This window comes from Diorhabda carinulata, chromosome 8 (assembly GCF_026250575.1).
Source record: "Diorhabda carinulata isolate Delta chromosome 8, icDioCari1.1, whole genome shotgun sequence".
Classification (NCBI taxonomy): domain Eukaryota; kingdom Metazoa; phylum Arthropoda; class Insecta; order Coleoptera; family Chrysomelidae; genus Diorhabda; species Diorhabda carinulata.
Window position 1 is genome coordinate 6,364,104 of NC_079467.1, and position 17,682 is coordinate 6,381,785.

General features: G+C 34.0%; 1 protein-coding gene across 2 annotated transcripts in view; it reads left to right on the forward strand.

The window, feature by feature from the left end:
* The window catches only part of LOC130897251 (tyrosine-protein kinase Btk29A), a 55,452-nt gene extending 51,212 nt beyond the window's left edge, over nucleotides 1-4,240 (forward strand). For both annotated transcript variants that reach the window (XM_057806009.1, XM_057806010.1), the window contains one exon: nucleotides 1,576-4,240. In XM_057806009.1, coding sequence (XP_057661992.1) covers nucleotides 1,576-1,677 — 102 coding nt within the window. In that variant the 3' untranslated portion in view covers nucleotides 1,678-4,240. The remainder of the gene's footprint in view (nucleotides 1-1,575) is intronic.
* Nucleotides 4,241-17,682: the final 13,442 nt, after the last annotated feature.

Here is a 17,682-nt window from a genome sequence, read left to right on the forward strand (position 1 = left end):
GACATGTTATTAACCTTAGTCGACCATTTAGGAAACTCTAGTACAGCTGTTACGGGTTATGCAGAAAAATTTCCTTGAAATAAAAATACATTTATAGCCATTGAACAACGTTTTCGACAAACTGGGAATGTTAGACCTAAAAAAATAAATTCTGGTAGAACAAGAACCATTAATAAATAAATTATGATTTTTAATTTAGTTGACCAAAATCCAACAGTTAGCGTAAGGAATGTGGCAAGACAAACAAATACGTCTTTTTCAAGTACTTGGTGGATACTTAAAGAGCAACAGCTACATCCTTATCATTACAGACCAAATCTAAGAGTTCTTGCCAGTCGATCTACCAGTTAGAGTGGATGTTTGTCCAAACATTACAAGAAAGGTCAGGTCAATTCAAATTTTTTGAAATGTATTCTTTTTTTTTAACTTTAATGACCTCATAGCTGACTCTTAACCGTTTAGAAGATTGATGGATTCTTTGGAAAAAAGTATAGACTTGGAGACGGAGCACATTTTGTACACCCACTCTAATTGAACTCTTTAATGTCATTAGCCTTTTTTGAATTTTCATCAACGCTACACAGTATCAAGTTTTTACCTTTTTTGATGTAAAATTAAATGATGTTTAAGTTCACTTGAAATTCTGCTTAATAAATATAATAATGAAAAAGTTATATTCAATACTACTTAGTACGAACCGTGTAACTAGCACTCTCTATGAGAGACAAAAACGAATCCATTCGATGTATCAGTTTCAAAAACATATTCATATAATATTTCAATACAATGTTGCCCTTTATCGCCTTGAAGACAGATGGCGTTACGAAAATTTTTTACTGAGCACACCCTAAATATTTTTCAGTTTTCTATATATCCTACAGACGGGATCACATTTTTTGAAACATCCTGTAGAATCTTCCTAAAGTTTTGTCGCCCAGGGAACTTCTTAATTTACTACAAAAATATACTGTGGATGAAATGGCTCGTTCGGCTTGAACGTGTTATCGAAAGTAGTCATTTTCTTTATTTCTTTGTCTAACTATTGTGCGATTGTCAACTCCTCGTCTTCGGTGGCAATTGCGTCTGATGCACTCGGTTGTGGTTGTCAATTTGTACATATTTGTGTAGAATTATATTCCAGTTCCACTATATACATTTGTATATCATCCGATGATGGTTTCATGAAATATTTTGTTGCAGTAGCTTTAAAAAATTTCTCATTGTTATACAAATATTGTCAAACACCGAATGCATTTGTTCGCCTTTCCTTTATTCTCTTGGCCAGTTTTCCACTGAGATCGTTTGACTAAAGATCAAGTTTCTCTAGCATAAATCGAAGCGCAGCGTCTGCAGTCAATAAGTTTGAATCACGGCGACATAATGACAAAACAATTTTTATTCCATCCAAGTGAATTTTACATTTGATTACAAATCTAATAACACACACACAATCCTTTTAAAATTAATTCAGAACTAATAGCTTAATGTTTATTCTTTTTTTTTTTATAGTATCATCTTCGTGACTAAATAAAGATAAATATGTGTTAAAACATAACTTATTTCAAATTATTATAGGTAATGAGAAAATGTTGGGCGCCACTTCCCGAAAACCGACCATCTTTCAAAGTGTTAAAAGAAACATTAATCAACGTCTCCCAAGGTCTTTTAGTCGATTGACTGGCCAAGTTAGTTTGCGAATGTGTCTCGCATAGTCCTTCCTCATCTTCCGGTGTATCTACGAGCGATTACGAACAGACGTGGATCAACGTTTGCCAGACACTATGCCGCGAGGCAAAAAAGAGCAAAGTTAAAAAATTATGAATATGTTCTTTTATATATACATTTAACTGTATTTCTGTATGTGGGAAGCAAAAATGGGGAGTTTAAGTGATGTAGTTAGCTTCTAATGTATAGTCTTTAGGCGGAAACTGTTGATGATAGTATTGATTGACAAGTTTTCGCCAAATGGATGTTTAGAGTTGGAATTTAGTAATCTGTTCTAATTAATAAGTCAACTAAAATATTCGTTATTAGCTTTTTGGTATTAATTTAATGGGATCTCGTTATTTTGTTTTATTATGTAAGATCCTGTCGATTGAAAGATACAAGAATTGCGCTAATGTAATAGTGATAATGTTCATGTGTTAAAGAGTTTTACTGTCAGATGTTCCTTATCTACTTTTTTCTTAGACAAGGAATTTATCTCATAATTTCTCAGTTACTGACACCCTCAAATTATATTTTTGTTCCGGAAAAACTGTTTTTAAAAAAATTTTATTCACAAAAACACATTACAATTTTACAAATATTGAATGAATTTAATTAATATAAAGAATTGAATTAACAAAACTCATTAAATTGTATTTCGCAACTTATATACAATTTATTTTCTTTTTGCGTTTTAATTTTTAAAATCGTCTGAATTTTTCTAGATCTCACACCTCCTTTCCTAAGAATGAAAAATAATGGAGTTATTTTTCTATTTCTGATTTATTTCTTCAATTTCTGATTCTTCTTATCTTCAATTTTCTTCTTGAAATCTTCTTTTAAATTTTCGAGTTAACAAAAATTTTGAAACAGAATACACATTATTATTATTATTATTATTGACAATAATCCAATTGTATGACGTAGGATTTTTTATGACTTCTTTTTTCTTATCTTCAATTTTCTTCTTTCTTGAAAATATTCTTTTGAGTTCTGAGTTAACCAAAATCTAAAACAACTATACAAATTATTATTATTATTGAAAATAATCCAATTTACGTTGTGGATTTTTTATCTCTTCTTTTTTTACATCTTCCATTTTCTTCTTGAAAATATTCTTTTAAATTTTCGAGTGAACCAAAATACTAAAGAACTGTAAAAATTGTTATTAATCAATATTATTCAGTTGTTGTATGGCTTAGTGAATTTTGTATATCTTGAATTGGTGGCAATTTATCAATTTCATAAAGTTTTTCAAAATGTATTCAACTTAAATTTGGTGACTTATATGTTTGACAGCTTAAAAATCGAAAATCTAATTGTGGCAAAATTATTGACTTCCCTTTTTTAATTTGTATATTAGTTGAAAAGATTTCATTTTCTGTTTGAATTCTACAATTTTTCTGAATCCTGATGATTGATGGGTTTTTCCAAATAATGACCTGAGGCACATTTAGATAACACTTTAGTTAATGAGTTTGGAAACACTAAAATTTCAATATAAGTTACTTATTTGATAGTTTCTGAGAGGTTCACATCACTTGCATAACAATTTTCTGGAGAACGGCCGTTTAGAATTTCTATAGTACAATTGTCTTTTGATTCAACTACTTTAATATAATATTTTTCTTCTAAAATTGGGCAATATTCTTTTATTATAATAACTTCTTCTGGAGTCTTGGCCAACTAGGGTTGTAGGTTTTCGCACTATGTATTAAGATACGGAGTCGAGTTTTTTATCGCGACTTAAAATTACACAACCGCACGAATCCTACTATGACTGCGACAATTATATTTTTTGTTCCGGAAAAAAGCGCATTCTCAACAAATTTTCATGTCTCACATGACATTATGTATTTTTTCACAATAAATAAGTTTCACAAATTTTTTTCCACATCTTAAAATTAAGAATAGACCTGTTTATATAGACTTTCATCTTAGCATATATTTTCTGCAAAAGTATCTTTAAACCTCAAGTCCACATCTAGAATTAGTTCTTAACAAATACCAACGTCTCACTGCTCAAATTCAACTTTAAATTTTATCGCAAATGCTCTCTACGTCTCTGAGAACGAAACAGCAAAACTTCAGTCTTATTTGCATTCAGCTTTAGATTATGCCCAATGGAATAATTAGGTGTGAAGCTGTTGCTTCTGGATCTGCAGGATCAAAGTAATGTAGAACCTGAATGTCATCAGCATATGATTGAATGTGACTATTTTTGATTCAGTAGGCTCCATAACATAGCTAAACTTTTCATGAGGGTCCATTTTATAGACCCTTACATTATTAATATACCTTATTCCCACTGCCAATTTGCTAGGTTATTTATATAAAGAGATAAATTTTTTGTCTATGTCAAGGGTATTTTGAATTTCAGTTGATTTTCTAGAAAAAAGTATGTGTTGGATATAAAAAAATTAGAAAGTAATATTGGGATAAGATTACAAAAAAAATATATATAACTAATGAAATTATTTGACATTACGGTAATGGCTACAATTTTTCATTATTATTTATCGCATTTCAAAAATAATAGAGCTACCTATTAACGAGAGGAAGAAAATTTCCTTTAAATTCAACTTATCTTTGGCAAAATTGATCCATAGGGATTTTTAAAATTTTATTTAAAACTCCTTATGTATATATATATATATATATATATATATATATATATAAAAATATATATATATATATATATATATATATATATATATATATATATATAATATTCGAAATATCTACAAATGTACAAAATATTTCATTTGAATTGACAATAACGAGTAAAAACAATTTTTATATCATAAAACCTACTATAACGAACCAAAATAGTATGAGATGAAATATTTTTTATGATTTAAAAATTGTAGGGATCGTTTTAGTAACAACAAAACCATTTCACTGGATGTTATACTTTTATAGAATAAATTTAACATGAAATATTCGAATTAGAATTGTATTCTTCCTCGCATTAATAGGCTACTCATTATATATAAACAATTTGATGCTCATTTTATATGGAATAGACATTTTTTGGTATTTTCTTAGGTTTTAATGAAGAACTATGTGATAAGCACACCTCGAACAACAAGCAATGATATATATGAGCTTTGCACAAGAAAATGTTTACACTTTGTTTGAATACTGGTTCAGTATAAAATTTATTTAACCAAGTTACAAATATGTAACCAAACACAACTCTTCAGACACTTCAATAACATTCATAGTGAATATGATAGATCATTTTTATATTGTGGTTCTTCTATAAACTGATGATGTCTATAAATACCGCTTTTTCTTAGGGGATATTTACTTTCAGTTTTTTAATATTCTAGTTGCATAGTAACTAAACTAATGTTCTTGGTCAGCTTTTCATGTGAATTAATTTGAAATTTCGCGAGCTTGTTCGTAACAGTATACATTTAAACTAGAGCACATGTACAATGTTTTAAGCCTATTCAGAAAGTCGGTTTCTCCAGCTCTTGGAAAATAATGGGAATTTGAATTTTTTTCGAAAATTTTTTTTTATTTTTGATTTAATGATTATATAAATGACTTACATCTTTTCTATCAAGAATTATAACATATTCTTTAGAAAACATTAATATATCATACTTTTTATACATACAATATAGGAGTAAAGTCAATTCCATTCACAAACTGTCAGCAATAATTATTTATCGTAATCGGGATTCGCCTTTGAAACTTTATATTTCATTCATGTGATATTGAAGTCATGATGCACTGACTCCACCGCCTGTTTACTGTAAAAACCTAAACCACCTCCATTCTTGTAACAAAAACAAAAATCGAAAACGTTAAATCAACTTTTGGTATAACAGGGATTTGAATAATTGTTTTTGAATTCTTCGATACATTCTTTGTAGTTCTAATCGAATTTCACTTTGAAACCTGCATCAACGACTTTATTGAAACTATAAAATATTTTAACGTATTTGAAACAATTCAATGAGTCTCTTCTCAAGATGTTTATTTTATTTAGCCGCACTTTGAATTTCCCTTGAAAGTTGAAGAGCCATGCGTGATCTCACGCTGTACACTTCATGCATTCTCCCACTTTAAAGCATCTGATGTCAACTCTTGAAGCACACACACACAAGCGCATGAGAAATCCCATCCCTCTAAGCATAAACTCGAGATCTAATCAGAGTGGTCCTTCGCCTTCTCTATAGCTGTCCCCGATGTATAACTCTGCACTTGCTTATGAAATGCGGAGTTACCGTGTCGGGGGTGTTCTCTTGTTGGTTATTTCTGCAACACACTCAGTAGCTCGGGCGTTCCTTCTCCTGTCGTTGTTGTTTTCTTCGCAGCTTGTGCGTAAGTGCGTCCTGTTTGCGTGGTGTTCTTAGCTTGGCTGTTTTCCATCTTTTTCGGGTTTTTCGGGCACCCCTTGTAGCTTGCGGGGTGTTCTCCTCCGCAGTTCCTGCAATTCGGTTTTTCCGTCTTGCTGAGCGTGCATTCCGCCGCTCTATGCACTCCCGCGCATATCACGCAATGCACGTCCATGTTGCACGTGCTTTGTCCGTGATGGAATCCCTGACACCTGTAACATTGTACAGGTCCGTCGTGCCTTTTTTGTTCTGCCACACTTATTTTTGTGTGGCAGAGGTATCTCAACTTCTTATAAGTTGGTTCTTCTGTAGGTTCTATTACTACCATATATATAGGTAGTACAGGGTGCGGCAGCATAACTTCCTTTTTTCAAAAGTTAATAAAACTTATTGTATGAATCAGAAAATTTTTATTCGTTTTTTATAATACAGGCACATACATAAAGTTTTGTTTTACTGAGTTTTGAAGATCAAATCAGTTAGGTGACGTCCCCCATTCTCCATACACTGAGTAAACCGATTTCTGGCGTTTGTCATGACTCTTGCCAGCATAGCAGGCGTTATGTTGGCAATTTCTTCCTGGATGTTCGTCTTCAAATCTTGTAGGGTCCTTGGACGGTTCACATACACACGGGATTTCAAAAAACCCCATAGGAAATAATCACAAGGGGTCAAATCGGGAGAGCGGGCTGGCCACTCCAAATCGCCCCTAATTGAGATAAGGCGCTCTGGGAAGTGTTCCCTCAAAACAGCCATCGATGTTCTTGAAGTGTGTGCCGTTGCTCCGTCTTGTTGGAACCAAGTGTCCCCTAAGTCCAACTCATCTAGCCGTGGGAAAAAAAATTCCTGTAACATGTTTACATACCGGTGCGAATTCACTGTCACTGTGACTTCATTTTCCTCAAAGAACCAGGGACCAATAATTCCACGTGAGTAAATTGCACACCACACTGTGACTTTAGGTGAATGCAAAGGCCGTTGATGCAATTGTCGAGGATTGGTATCAGCCCAGTAGCGCATGTTTTGTTTGTTTACGGATCCACACAAATGAAAATGGGCTTCATCACTAAAAAAAACAATAGCGTCCTCAGGAACGACTTCCAGAAAAACCTCACACGCGTTCCTCCGAGAATTGAAGTCACGTTCAGAAAGTTCCTGCACAATTGCCATCTTGTATGGATGAAAATGAAGATCATCATGAAGTATTCTCCTCACAGAACGATCGGAAAGTCCAAGGGCAGACGCATGTTTGCGCGCAGAACGCCGTGGTGATCGCAACACTGAAGTTCTAACTAACTCAATGTTCTCCGGTGATCTAATGGGCCGAGGGACTCCAGTTCTTCGTCTTGTCACACTTGCAGTTTGTCTGAACGTAGTGACCCACGTAACAATTGATTTCCGGTCCGGGACAGGGGCCAAGGGGGCTAAATTAAAGCGATTCCGAAAGGCGCGCTGGGTTGCGATCACAGAACATCCGCTCGAAAAGTAAACCTCAACGGCAAACGCACGCTCCTCACTGTTCCAACGCATGATGGCGACTGAACTGTGCCGGGACAAAACTTTATAGTCCCCCCTCTCAAACGAGACCACTAGCACTCCGTTACGACATCTACCGACTAAATGGCGAACTTTTTAAAAAAGGAAGTTATGCTGCCGCACCCTGTAGTTTTCGGGTGTTGTCCTCCTTTCTTTGTGTACGGCTTGTTAGTTGCCATACTTTTTTGGGTCTTAATCCGTTTTCCCTCAGTTCTTCCTGTACCTCGGACACTGGGGTGTTAACAGCCAGTCCTTTTATGACGAGCTTCCTCTCCTTTTCCTCATTGAGTAGGTAGGTATACCACTCAATCTCCTTATACTCGCTCAGGAGCATCTTCATCTTGTTAAAATCTTCTTTCGTCGCCGTCGTTATTTTGCCCGTGTGTATTCCCATTTTACACTGGGCATCGATTTTTCTTTGCACTAGCTGTTTGCGTAGTGCTGTCCACATGAGTGGGGATTTTAGAATTATCGGAGGTGGCCTTCTCTCCGGTTTTGTCTGTTTCCTTTGTTCATCTTGTTTTATCTTCTCCAATTCTTCTTGGATTTGTTTGTTCGTTGATATTTCTTCTTCATCTGAGGATTGTCTCTCTGCTTTCTTTCTTTTTTTTTGTTCTTCACTTCCATGAAGTCTCCTTCCATGGGGCAGTCTTCGTTTTGTGTTCCTTCTTTTATTTTATCTTGAGTTTTCATCTCATCTTTCAAATCTATTATTTTTCCTGCCAATGTGTTGTTATCGGCATTGAGTTCTCTAATAGTGCCCTCTAAGGACTTAATATGCTTGTTATTACCGATGATCGTTTCTTCATAATTTCTCATCCTCTCTTCGAGGGATTTGATTTGCTGTCCCATCGTCTCAACCAACGCTTCATAATCAGCTTTTTGTTGAATTATGATTTTAGATAACTCAATTATTTTCTCTTCGTCTTGTTTCTTTGTCGACGATACTCTGTCATAGAGTTTTTCCCTATTTTTGGAGTTTTCAGGCTCCATGCCTGTTACTCTCTGTCTCGGTTTTCCTATTTTTGCTTCGGTACCTGGAAATTACCTAAAAAGAAAAGTTTAAGCCGTACTGATAAGTACGGCTGTTTCGAAAAACGGATAAATTCCGCACAATCAAATTTGTGTTGACAAACACAATTCTTTCATGCAGAAATTTTTTTTATCATTATAAATAAAAGGCTATGTCAAAGCACAGCTACCTGCAAAAAGAAGAAAGTTTAATCAGGGTCTCACCTGACTACCTGAGTCCGCTTTCACTTCACTTCACTCTCGCACTTGTTCACTCGTCGAAGTCTCGGATCATAGATAAAGGATAGTGGGATAGATAGGAAACTGTTCACATTATATTTGAACATTGCGACTAGCGCCACCTTGCGGGTTTAGGAAACAGCAACGACTAAAGATTTGGCGGAATGTTTAAAATTTTCAGTTCAAATCAATGTTCAGGTTATTTGGATTACGAAAAGCAAAAATAAAATACTTTCCTTACAATATATTTTTATTAACACTAAGTATATAACTAGATAGGTACTTAAATTATATTCAAACATTTGAGATTTTTCATTTTTTTGAATATTTTAATTGCTTTTCAAATTTTTGTGCAGCATATATTTTCATCTTATCTGATGATTTTTCAACTTTTTGTTTCCTTTTCACAATCTTATTAATGTTTTTCAACCATACAAATAAATGAAATTTGGAAACATAATAAAGAAACGATTTGAACGTATCATGATCTTCACAACGAAAAACATCCTCTGTAAATTCATTTTTCAATAATGATCTCAACACTGAGGTAATGTTTGCCAAGTGACATAATTGAGGGAAAATGTTACTTAATAAAAATATACATTTATTGAAAATTTTATTGAAATTGGTAGAAGGTGCCAGCAAAGCATTTGCAGAATATGCTCTAGCATCTATAACAAAATAATCTGGTTCTTTTCGGTCACCTCCTACCAAATCCTGTCGGCACTGCGGGCACATTTTTATCGATTTTAAGAGCTTTTTTGCCACAAATTGGCATTCCCTCTGAATTATTTGTAGTATTGCCCATAGCCATTCTCTTCATTACAGCTGCCACATTGTTGCTGAAAACTTGTGCTGCCACAGACACTTTCATTTTTTTGGTATTTTCTATGTGATGCGCTGTTATTTTTTTGCAGAGCTTATAGTCATCATCCTCAGAGTTCTCAATTTCAAATAATTTGTTGAGGTGTTCCCATTTTGCAGTTTCATTAGAATTTTTTCTCCACTTGAAACGAAGAGAATACTTAAATAAATTATTTCTTATACCTTTAAGTAGGTGTGGAGGATCATAGAGAGGGACGACCTCTTTACCTCCAATGAGGACACCAAACAACCTGTTATCATCCCCTTTTCGTAGAAAATACTCTTTTGTCTGGGCATACAACTTGTTTATGGCTGCAGCATTAGCAGTTCCCTGATCACAAATAATTGATTTCACATGTAAACCAGCATCTTGACATGATTGGACCACCTCTTTTATTGTTTTTACAAGCATGTCCGTTTTCATTCCAGCTTCATTGAAAAAATATGCTAATGGTTGTTTCCACTTCTTGCATACTCCCCGTGCCATAAAAACTATGACTTTGTCAGCTATAACTGGTTTTCTTTCTTCTTCACCATCACTGTCTTGAAAGCTATCAATAATATCTTTTTTTTTGTTATATTGGAGAGTAGGATCTAGGGCCATTTCATCAAACATAACGCTGCAATATTTATCCATTTCTGACATGTTTTTTGTCTGAACTGCGAGTGAGTCCATGATAGCTGGATTTATTCCAGTGTTAAAAGGAATTTTTCCCAGCAGGTTTGTGAGTGTTTTTCTCGATGGTGCAGCAAATATTTTTCTTATTAGTTTGTATCCCTTAGGACTTTGCTTAAGAAGTGACAAAAAAAATATTTTTTCATCAAGGGAATACCTCCTTCCCTTAGGTTTTACTCCTTGGCACCTCACTTGGGACATAATAAAATCATAAGTAGTTTTATTTACTTTGGTTTTTAAAACTTCAGCAGTATAAGACACTTTTTCCAGTACCCTTATCCTTTTTTTAAGGGATGTATGACCAAAGTTTAATTTTTTTGAAATTTTTCGAAGACTGGAAGCTACCCTATAGAGCTTTTTTGCTTTTGGTGTTAGTTCCGAAGCTTTTCTTACACCGATGCTAGAAAGCAATCTTGTGGATTTGTTTAAACCTGAAAATAAAAAAATATTAAACTCACATATTACAAACACAGTATATAATGGACTAAAAATTACATACTGAAACATAAAAAAACTAACCATTTTTAAAATCTGATTATGCCAAACGTAAGGTATTTTATGAAGCATTATTTATTAAAAATTTAATTTCCTAAAAATTAAAAATGGTTTTTGTTTAATCTATATATCTTTTATCATTTATTTTACAAAAAAACTTACTTGAAATTTTTGTTGGAGTACACATCATGACCTGGGATTGCATATTTTGTTCTGGTAAAACTGGTAAAACTTCTTCACAAATCAATTTTGAAGTTGATGGTATGGAGATGTTAACTGTTTCTACTTCAGGTGAACCTATTTGCTCTGATAAACTATGCTTTGAGCGTAGTTTAACCATTTTGGCAGAAGAAACTGTAAAAAGACATATTTCTTTCATTTATCGTAAATACTTATAGTTATTATTAGTATTACTGCTTCACTGATATCCATGAGAAAGAGAAAAGAAAAAAATTTATAATTAATAGATTTGGAAATTGATTAAACTCACCTTCTTTCCTGTTAGAAGCATTAAGAAATAGAGAAGGAATTGCGTCCTGTTTTAAGGTCGATTTATTTCTGGTTCCAACATAGCGGGCTTCTGCACTAAAGTGAATAGTACAAATACGGTACGACTTTCGGACTCTTTCCATAGGCTTCACCTTTAAGTCTTCTCGGCCAATTGCATTAATCCAAATATCATACAGCTACAACAAAATTTTATTTGTTAGTTTTCCTGTCTTCTGTGAACTATTATTACTATATATACCTATATAACATTATGTTGACTTAATTTTTCACACCTTTAAATATAAGCAAAAATAGGCATGCCAGATGTTATGCCGTTTTTGTTAACCATTGTTATTGTTAACTTCAGGCCACATAAAATTTCTCCAAAATATAAACCCTGGCATGGGCAAGAATGTATGACATGCACGTTAGGATAAAGTTAATGGCATATTTTTTTACTTACTATTTGATCTTTTGGAAAAATATGCATTTGGGCATCCTTGTTATAATTGTTACAGCCATTAACGCAACAGTTAAAAACCATGTTGAAAAAGTTCTTAATCAATAAGCTTAAAATCACAAAAAAATGGCGGAATCCGAATAATGAGAGAATAACACAAAACTATAAACGCACAAATCAAACTATCCAATTTACTAAACACCAATAATAACCACAATAGTAATAACGAAATAATAAACTTGTTGCTGTACCTCTCAGCTGATGGATCGATAAATAATTGTATACCATGCGCAATCGCGCAGCTGTGTTGCGCCCTCTGATGAGTTTAGGAAATAAGAATATGTAGTGAACTTTCACGCTCATTAAAGTTACCAGAGCATGGCGAATGATGCAGCTCCTACAATTTGGTTCTACTGTACTGTTTAGTGTGCAGTCCGCCGCTCTGTGCGCTCCCGCACATCTCATGCAGTGCACGTCCATGTTGCACGTGCTCTGTCCGTGGTGAAATCCCTGGTATCTGTAACATTGTACAGGTCCGTCGTGCCTTTTTCGTTCTACCACACCTATTTTTGTGTGGCATAGGTATCTCAGCAACTTGTATGTGTCGTAATGCCGATTAGAATATTTACCAACTTTAGATCTGTAGCAATCGTTCCATTCCACCAAAGTTATTGATCGACAATTTTAACAACATCGAAGCATTTCTATAGTTTTCTTGTGTACTCGGCTAATATGAATAACTGTTTCACACCAGAAGCTTTATATTTTTGATTTTATTCCTTTAATATACTTCTGACGTGATTTGGCTTCCGCTGATTCATTTATTTCTGAAGACTGGATGGATACACATACTTTCAAAAATCGACCTCCTCCATCTATATCGAACTTCATGGCATTTGTCGATTAGCTTGAACAGTAGCTATGAAATCTTCAAGGCTATGGTAGTAAACTCATGTTTCTTCAGATATCTTTTCACTGTTGTTCGAATGTATACTTTTTCAACTGCGACGTCATGATTATGCTGCATCTTCTCTTTTCAAATTAGGTTAAATATTTTTTCTATTTTTACAAGTTACTCGATTAGCATTAGCTATTGTACAAGTGGTTCTCGGGCTGAGATAAAATGATGTTTTTATTTTTTGAAAATCTTAAATACTAAGTAAATACTGATTGAGAAATTTGTTGTCTTTGTCACTTTTATTTAAATATATTTTCACTGGTGTCCGAGAAAGTGACATATAAATAATTCTTTTGACAGAAAGTGATTGTTTATAAGCTATTACATATTTTAATAAAGACGAAGTAACTTATTCTTTCCCTTTTAAAGTGCACTATTCTTTAACAGCTTTTTTAAAATTGGTTAAAATATCTTCATCAGAATCATCAGTGATTTCTTGCTCTGTGTCTGAGTCGTCTCTTCTTTCTTCGATATCATCTTCTGAAGCTAAGGTAAGGTGGGGTAGGTGTGTAGTAAAATTTCAAAAGTTCAAGCTTAGCTGGGTGTAAAAAAAAAGTTATTAGATATTTCAAATTAAAATTTTATTCCAAGTACGACTATAGGTGTGTGCTTTAGATGTTCTTCATTTAAAGGTTTTATAAGAACTTTGTGCAGAGATATAAATATTTTTTTAAAACTCTGTTCATAATACACACTTTCCCCGCAGAACGGGGTAAGTGTGTAGGTGGCTATTATTTCTTGTATAAATTCAGTTATTGCGATCTTGGGGTCAGTGTGTAAAAGTATAGAATCGTAGCTATCGATTGCCGGTTGAATTGTTTATTTAACTTAAAGACTAAAGGAGCTACAGACTTTTATGAACTAACATGTTTTATCGTTCTTTAAAATAATTCCGAGAAAAAAAATATTATTGACCCAATTAGCACAATAATAATAAAAAAATTAAAAACAAAAGATTAATTAATATTGAAATTGTTAAACGAAATCCCGAAACGATGTAGACCTCGTTTAGTAACATCAGGTTTAGGTAATATCGTAACAATGTCTTGTATTCCTACAACACAACATTCTTCTGGATCCGCCCAAACAAAACACATGGATCTTGAAGGATCAATGGAACGAACTTTACGTGTGAATTTCACTTCTATCTCGTCATCATCTTTGTTAACGGATAATATTTTACCGACATAATGTTCCCGGGTAGTTTTCCCTGCACATGCAATTAACACCCAATCATTAACACCTGCATCTTTATTCAAATCCCCAACAAAGTCATTCAGTTCTTCCTGATCTCGAAATTCTTCGCCAATATCATTATCACTTTCTTCATACATATCTGAAGACAATTCTGAATCTGTCTCCACAATTTTTTCACGAAGTTTATTCTTTTTCGCTGGTTGTTTTTTTTGTTGTTTCTCCTGTAGTCTTTCAACAACCTCCGAAGAGGTTATAACTTCCGCACCGCTTGCAATCTTTGTTCTTTTTTTTTTAGATTGTTGTTCTCGTGCTGCTTCACTTTTTCCAGCAAAAGTTCTTCAAAAGTAGTAGTGCTACCTTCACTTGCATTTTCATTGATGACTCTGTTAATCTGGTTGGGTTGATCAACAGATGGACCATCCTGGTCTTGGTCATTCACGTGTATATCATTGCGGTTGTTGTTATCCTTTTGATGTTTTTCCCATCGTTTCATTGCAAGTGGATCAAAGTGCTCTTTCGAAATAACTTCAGAGTTATATGGAAATATTCTCCCCTTTCGAAATCCGCTGATTATAATATCGGGGTTAGTTTCCATCCAAACCTTTCCTATTAGCTTGCTAAAATGATTCTTAGGAATTCGTTGGCCCTGGTGATGTATTTGCCACTCGATAACTTCGGTATCCCACCTTGATTTAAGGGATCGAAATACACTGAGGTCGAGCGGTTGTAGCAAATGACTAGAATGAGGGGGAAGTTTTAATATTGTCACATTATTTTGTAAAGCACACTCAATAAGGCGTTCGTCGACGTGTGATGTATGACCGTCATAAATTAATAGCACTGGTCTAGCATCGCCAATTTCTTTTAGGAAACTTTTTTCAAAATATTTTAAGAAAATATCTGACTCCATCCAACCGTTAGCTGTAGCCGCGTAGGTTGTACCTGGGAATCCTTGACCATCGGGAGCAACCCATTCATTACATATATTTTTACCCTTAAATATGATAAGAGGTGGTGCCTTATGCCCAGCAGCGTTTCCCGCCATTAGAACCGTTATGTTTTCTCGTCCAGCACCTGCTGTGGTACGAGAAGCTGCTGTTCCCCTTTTGCCTACAACTTTCGTTTTAGATGGATCCATACAAAAACCGGACTCATCAAGGTTCCAGATGAGGTGTGGCTTATCACGCAAGCCTAAGTTATCAAGAATATTCTTCAATAATTCGAAATATTTGTTAATAATGAACGGATCCAAACTTTTTTGCGGGCGTATTCTACTGACTGTGGCTTCTTAATGGACAAACCATGTCGTTTCGAAAATCCAAGAAACCAATCTTCCCCTGGCAATCCTGCTTTAAAAGGAGTCTTTAATTTGTTTCGTTTAACATAATCGCCAACAATTTTAAGGACTTCCCCTCGACTTAGACCCCAACCCCATTTTTCCATAGTTTTCAAGCCTTCTGCTAGTTCTCTTTCTTCCTGAATAGGAATAGCTGTACTCCTACCTTGACTACTGCTCTTTACCCCTCGAATGCCTCTTAAACGATAATTCAGGGTCATCATAGGAATTTTAAATCTTTGACTGGCCTTGTATGCTGTAATTCTTCCAGACCTCACTTCTTCCATAGCCCGTTGTAAATCTTCTTTTGTATAGGAGGTAGCCCTTTTGCTTTTTCGGACGTAGTTCCTAACCATTTTATTTGTTAAAGTATAGACTGATACACTTTCGCAATCCTAAAAGAGAAATATTCCTTGGATACAATTCTTTCTTGGGGAAAGTGTGTACTACATACACACATACCCTCTCAAAATAGTACACACTTCCCTGGTATTATATTTTAAGGAGGCAAGTGTGTAGTAGCTCAAAATATATATCAAAAACCTAAATAAAAAGAAAATAACATTAACTAGTTAATACTACAGTATTTCTTACCTTATTAGTAAAAAAAAACTGCTTAAAATCAATGTACTTGTCCCGATGATTATAGATTGAAAAAAGAGCAACGAACTAGATGATTTGACCACATTAACATAATAACAGAAAATACTAATTTTCACCTCAACTGAAGGTATCTGTTGTTGCCTTATATGTTAGTTCTAGAATTTATATATGTGTCTTCAGTTATTCATAGATGGCAGAAGCAGTTTCAAACCCACTCAAGAAATAACGTTGGATTACACACTTACCCCATCTTACCTTATATCACTTTCTTCTCCCAAATCTTCAATTTCAGCAGGGTCTCCGTCATCTGATGCTAACAAAAGATTCCTTACTTCCTCAATATCTCCCTCATTACTCAGGTTAAAACTCCTGCGAGCCATACCTACCTCAAATCTGAAACAAAAGATTCCTTTGAAACGAGTTCAGTCGCATTGTGCTTATGAAGAGTAATATTAAAAACAATCGTTTTAAAACAAAAAATCACACAATCTGGCTAAATGACGTTATAATCATCTTTCATATAACCCTTTGAGATGAACGCATGCAAAATATGAAAACATTCTCACCTTCAAAAGTGTGACGCAATCAGTCGCATTGAGCTTTACAGATCGCAGTGGGCAGTACCGTTCACTGAGAGGTACAGGGCGCGACTGAGGTAGGGGGTCTGAATGGCCGCCTCGAGTTAGGAAGCTTCTGGAATGGAGGGAGCGCAGCACTGCCTTGTGACAGGGAAGCACAAAAAACCCTTCAGCCTGATCTGACAGATCACATTGCAACCGACTGAGGGTTAAAAGATATTCGAAATCGTCCTATTAGGGTCCTATTTCATCCCTCCGAACGGTTTTATCTCCATCATTATTATTTGTTTCGGGATAAAATGTATATAAAACATTTCTAGAAATTAACGTACATAACTTTGAAAGCCTTTGAATAAAATACATAATAGAATGAAAAAATTTTTTTATCAAAATTGAATTTAAATATCCCCGTTATTTTTGAGAACTTGAAGCTCATATTTTATCGATGTATTCATCATCACTAGCAGACTATCGAGGTGTGGTGATAAAGATTTGGAATCTCTGTATTTGAGACAAAGAATCTTGTAGTATTTTAATAATTTTTTTGTAGATTTTCAAATTCTTCATTATGTACTATGTTTCCTATGTTTAATTTAATCACTTCATCTTCGAATGGATTCGGTTTTATGATTTATTAAAATAAAAGAAAATGGTGGATTAAATAATACATGAAACATGAGTTTTAATTTAGAAATGATATTAGCTTTAGTTACATTATTTTCTTTATTTCTCTTTTATAGTAGAATTTTTCCATGAATGACTTTTCTTTTCATCCAAACGCATATTCTTTAAAGATATACAAATAGCGACTTGAATGTAATAAGTGATTTGACATTTACACATTTAAATTCTATATAATATTTGTTTAAGATGTATTTTTTTATGTTGTATTATTGAATGTTTTAACCTAATTTCATACATTTGATTCTACTTTATATTAAATCATGCTATTTATCAGGTAATAACTCAATAATCGTTATTCTCAAGACTAAATATTGTGCCAATCGCCTACTCGAATTCATTTTTTATATTTATACTGAAATAAAAAGAGATTCATCTACTTTGTAAGACATCGATTGAATGACATATTATTCATCTGTATTTATTTAATAAACTATGAAGATTGAAAACATTTCGTTTCCAGTTAAAATGGAGAAAACTGGTAACCTCTATTAACCCT